The sequence below is a fragment of the Stegostoma tigrinum genome, chromosome 34, assembly GCF_030684315.1.
Source record: "Stegostoma tigrinum isolate sSteTig4 chromosome 34, sSteTig4.hap1, whole genome shotgun sequence".
Taxonomy (NCBI): domain Eukaryota; kingdom Metazoa; phylum Chordata; class Chondrichthyes; order Orectolobiformes; family Stegostomatidae; genus Stegostoma; species Stegostoma tigrinum.
Genome location: NC_081387.1, coordinates 2444404 through 2449834, shown reverse-complemented (window position 1 = coordinate 2449834; position 5431 = coordinate 2444404). Strand labels below are relative to the sequence as shown.

General features: G+C 37.5%; 1 protein-coding gene across 2 annotated transcripts; it reads left to right on the top strand.

Annotated features, from left to right (window-relative positions):
- The first annotated feature begins 588 nt into the window (after positions 1-588).
- Positions 589-4417, top strand: LOC125446466 (sex peptide receptor-like). Of its 2 annotated transcripts, XM_048520065.1 has the most exons (3): positions 590-691; positions 1170-1309; positions 3046-4417. In XM_048520065.1, the coding sequence occupies exon 3, from the start codon at positions 3054-3056 to the stop codon at positions 3969-3971; it is 918 nt and encodes a 305-aa protein (XP_048376022.1). In that variant the 5' UTR covers positions 590-691; positions 1170-1309; positions 3046-3053; the 3' UTR covers positions 3972-4417. The 2 variants fall into 2 exon arrangements, 1 of the variants encoding a protein (XP_048376022.1); XR_007246413.1 differs by lacking the exon at positions 1170-1309 and having other exon boundaries at positions 589-691; positions 3046-3087.
- Positions 4418-5431: the final 1014 nt, after the last annotated feature.

The window sequence follows — 5431 nt, the reverse complement described above, 5'->3', positions numbered from 1 at the left end:
GAAAATGGTTCAGTTATGAAGAGGTCAAGATACGCTACAGCAGAGCAGAAAAATATTTGGGGGGAACTTGATTAAGATGGACAAATTTGCATGGGGCATGCGAAGGGAGATACACAGAAACGTTTCCTTTCAGTAGAAAGCTCCACAAACAGCTTTATGGCAACCACCAGGAAGTTTAAACAGGAGCTTAAGGAATTTATTTTAAGACAGAGATTGGCGGGTATCTGGAACTCATTGCGTTAAAGGATCGTGGAGTTGAGAACAAACATTTAGCTCAACACTTAAGAAATGACATAGTATGGAAATCAGTCGACCAAGAGCTCAAAAAGGCGATGAGAACAGTTAATCTAAATTTCAAGCTTAAAACATTTATTATCCTCGTGTTTATGTCTGTCGTTATTTTTGGGACCTTTACGTCATGAATTTCCATTCCCACTGAGCATTGGAGTAAAAAAAAATTGTTTCATCAATTTGTTCAAGTAAGTAATGAATGTCAAATCATGGCAATTTGCCTGACTTCATTGTCTAAATATAACTTCCTAAGAGCTATAAAGCAGTTTCAAATCAAAGCATCTTAACTGTGTATGAATCACAACAAGAAGCTAACTCATCTCTGAGAAAATGGGACGACCTATAATTGTACAGCTAGAAGAAATTTGTTATCCTATTCTTGCAGTAGTTGGTGTTCCCTGTAAGTTACAACAGTAATTGTTCCTTGTTCTTTTTATTCCCTACATGTTTTAGCAGTGCAGTTCTGGCCCCTGGAATAATCGTGACATCTTTTCAGGTGTGCAAACTGTCTCGTCTGGCTATCTATACATCGCTGAATAAATGGCAGTTACATAGTTGCTAATAGTGATCCCATAATTCCTTTGTTCTATTCGTTACGGATATGAAAATATCAATTAGTTATGTTGTATTCTTTCATTCCGACGCCAAAGCCAGAATTTGCAAAACATCTTTGACATCCATGGTCCCAAAACACTTTGACTTAATACGAATCTCATCATGTACAAAACCTTTCAAAGTAGATGAATGATAATTCTCTTCCCTCACAACTTAAATTTTCTAGTTTGTTTTGAGTCGTAACTATGAAAAGTTGGAATGGTTTTCACGAAGTCTTTGTACTTGGAGAGATGTATAAAGGTGTATCTTTCATGTGAATGTAGACCAGAAACGGAAACCATGAAGTAGAATTCTGGAGAGAACCGAATCTGACAATACGTTGAAACAAAGGAATCAGAGATTCAGCATGACAGAAGGAGAAATAACTGGGCAATTCGTTGACCACCGCAGTAGCCTAGCAATGGTGAGCCTACATGGTATATCAGGATTGTTTCTTCCCTTTGATCAATTTACGTTATTCTTTCAGTTTAGCTTACCTGCAGGGAAACACGAGAGAATTGTTCAAGGGGAATGCTTCAGTCCACAAATAACCAATTAGATTTATTGGAGTCACATCAAATTCTGAGGCAATTTTGTTTCTTTTAGTTATTTAGTTTAGATACCGTGCTGTTATTTTCATATTTTTAGACTGTGATAGGGTTAGGGTTACGGTTAGCGTTACAAACTTTATAAAATGAATTGAACTGAGATTGGTTTGACCGAGGTGTGCAGCTCTGAAAAGAGATACCACCTATCTCACATAAAGCACCGGACTGAATGGCAGACAGAGCCCAGTACAAGACACACAGAAAAGAGTGGACATTAACCAATTGTGGATGAGTCTATCAACGTATCTTAAAGTAGATCTGTTAAACAAATAAGTATTTGTTATAAGTATTTAGCATTAGCAACTCCAGATGAAAATCGGAAAACAAAACATAATTCTACTGTAGTGATCTGTTTAGCTCAACTATGACATGTTCAGACAGTTGAGTAAACACATACATTGCATGTTTTACCATATGTTTGTCTTTTTTGTCTTGCCAGTTTATGGATTCAGTGATTCTGTCATTTACTGACAAATGACTTATTTCTTTATTATGTGATTTCTGGTATCAGCAATGCACCAAACAAAATCCTTACTGTAACCCATAGTACAAAATGAATGATATTGGATTAATAGTCTGCTCTACCTTTCTTCTGCTAACACAAAAGATAGTTCAGACTAATACTGGTGATTTGAACTAATAACTCCGATGCTCTATTACCATCTGTGTGTTCATATTTCTCCTTTATTTGATTTATGAATAAGAAATTGAAAGGGGAATGAGTTGCTCACATGCCAAGATCAGAAAATTCCATTATACTGTCGTGATCTAGCCATTGGGTATCTTAGATAAATTCTTTTATATCCCATTAAATTTTGTAGAATCTGTTCAAATCAAATCATGAATAATGTCACTGCGTTCTGCACTGCGTTAGATGTAACATAGCCTGGAATAAACCGGCTAAACTGAGTACTGATTCACTGAAACTGATCTGATATGATCATTTGAGGCAAAACCTGTCTGAATCTTAATGAAACTGAGCTGTGTGACTGAAGGATTTAGTGTTAATTTATATATGGCATGTTTTCAAAGTGATTATCTCTGTGAATTTAGTATCAGTTTGTTTTCATCTTCTTCTAGCCATGCGAGTCAAATCATGATAAATGTTTCTTCATTCTGTATACATATCTATTTTAGATATAACATTCTCTGGTATAGAGATAGCAAGAACTGCAGATGCTGGAGTCAGAGACAACACAGTTTGGAGCAGAAAAAACATAGCAGGCCAAGCAGCATCAGAGGAGCTGGAAAGTTATGTTTTGGGTTGGGACTGAAAAAGTGTCCCGATCTGAAACGTCCATTCACCTGCTTCTCTGTTGTTCCGTGTGCTGTTGTGTTCCTCCAGCTCCATATTCCGGTACAAACTGTCTAAACGGAGTTCTGATTTACTGAAAAATATTTTGATATAATTACCTGAGACAAAATCCACCTGAATCAAAGTGAAACTGAATTAGCGACTGAACAAAGGACTTAGTATTAATTTATATAAGAAGTATTCTCAAATTGATTATGTATGTGAATTTAGTATCATTTTATTTTCATTTTCTTCTAGGTAATCTGATGACAATTGGGATTCTCTGCCGTGGGAAGTGTGGACTTTCTAAATGCATCACACGTTACCTTGTGTCCATGGCAGTGGCAGATCTACTAGTCATAATATTTGATGTAATATTTTACGAGATAAATGACATGTATTTCTCATATTCATTTTTAGACTACACAGCTATTTGCAGTCTTAACATCACCATGGTCTTCACAGCAATAGATTGTTCTGTTTGGTTAACAGTTGCTTTCACTTTTGATCGATTCATTGCCATTTGCTGCCAAAAGTTGCGAGAAAAATATTGCACTGAACGAACTGCGTCAAGAGTTATAACAACTATCGTTGCATTGAGCTTTGTGGAAAATACCCCAATTTACTTTGAAAATGAACACTTGGAAATGATCGACAATATAGCATGGTTTTGCAGTGTTAAATCAAGTCTCTCTAATTTACCTCTATGGGTAGCGTATTTCTTCATTGATGTTACTCTAACACCGTTTGCACCATTTATATTGATTGTGCTGCTCAATGCTTTCACAATTAAGCACATTGTGCAAAGCAACAGAGTGAGGAAAAAGCTTCAGATAAATGTCAGAGAAGATTACCATGATCCTGAGTTAGATAACCGAAGGAAGTCGATCATATTACTGCTGGCCATCTCTGGCTGTTTTATATTGTTATGGATGGCAACTTTTGTACATTCTGTGTGCACACAATTCGTAGGCATTCCATTTATGTTTACAGATTACAACGATCCATTTGCCATCATGGAGCACACCGGATATATGCTTCAGTGTTTGAGTTCATGCACAAATACATTTATCTATGTAGTGGCCCAGGTCAAATTCAGAAAGGAATTGATGGCCATCGTTATATATCCGTTAGTTCTAACTAAGTCAGTGACTTTGCGAAATAGAAAATCATGTGTATCTTAATAGTTTTCTTAAAAAATCTTCCAAAGATTTTCGTCGCCCAGTTAGTCTGAGGATAAATCATAATCATCGCAGTTAACCATATTCAACTCATGTTCTTAGAAAACAGTGAAAGAGTAAAAGATTGGTAAGTTTAAACAAAGTGGGATCAATCTACGAAAATGTCAATATAATCAATGTTTAAAGGAATCAAGCAAGGGAAGGATTAGCAACAGCTTGTCTCATCGAGGGAGAAACATAATTTATTGTAGTCAAGGCGTAGATGACTAATCAAGTAGAAAATATTTGAACCAGGTCTAATAGGTTCAAAAAATTCTCAACTTGGATTAAAAATATGAAGATGGAAGATCAGAGAACACAAAACAAGAAAAATTGAAGTTGAATATATTACCAGTGCTAAGCACGCCTTTATCTATGAGATAATACGGTTTGAAGCTGGATGAACACAGCAGGCCAAGCAGCATCAGAGGAGCAGGGATGCTTGACTTTTCGAGTTGGGACCCTGATTTCTGAAGAAGGGTCCCGACCCGAAACGTCAAGCTTTCCTGCTCCTCTGATGCTGCTTGGCCTGCTGTGTTCATTCCGCTTCACACCGTGTTATTTCAGATTCTCCAGCATCGGCCGTTCTGCTGTCTCTGTAATCCCTTTATATATGTTGTATTAATAGCTAATAAATTTTACTTCACCATGCTCTGCGTCCTCCCTTTGTCTGCGTCAAAATACAGATTATACTCACGTACAAATGGCATTCAATTTCAATCCAGAAATTATCCGACATAGATAACATCCCAGTTTCTTAATCCGTCGGTATCCTTTAGGGGCACTTTTGGACTCGTGTGTCTAATTCTATTAGTTTTGAAATGTATATGAAAAATGATGGGTCTGGTCCAGAAGTTGAAGTTTTGAACTGGTGCAAGCCCAATTTCGATCGCGTTAGACAAGAACATTTACAAGTTGACTAGGGGAGACTGTTCACAGATAAATGGACATGTGGCAAGTTGGAGGCTTTCGGAAATGACGTAACAAGGATTTGGATTCAGCATTTTCTGGTTCGTGTGAAGAGAAAGGATAGCAACTGTAGGGAACACTGATGGAGTCATAGGGTCAGAGAGCTGTACAGCGGAGAAACATACGCCTCTGTCCAACTTTTTCATGACGACCAGTTATCCTCAACTAATCTAGTCCCATTTACCAGCATTTGGCCCATAATCCATCGACCCCTTCCTTCCGATTCATATACCCATCCAAACGCCTGTTAGATGTTATAATTGCACCACCTTCCACAACTTCGTCTGGCAGCTCATTCCATATAAGTCACACTCTACGTGAAAAGATTGCCCCTTAGGTCCCTTTTACATCTTCCCATCTCACCTCAAACTATGTCCTCTGGTTTTGGATTCCTCCACCGGGGGAGAAGACCTTGCCTGTTTACCCGATCGATGCCTGCATGAATTTATAAACCT

What these genes read in the sequence shown, in the direction of transcription:
- LOC125446466 (XM_048520065.1), top strand. Translation starts at nt 3,054, where the DNA reads ATGACAATTGGGATTCTCTGCCGTGGGAAGTGTGGACTTTCTAAATGC.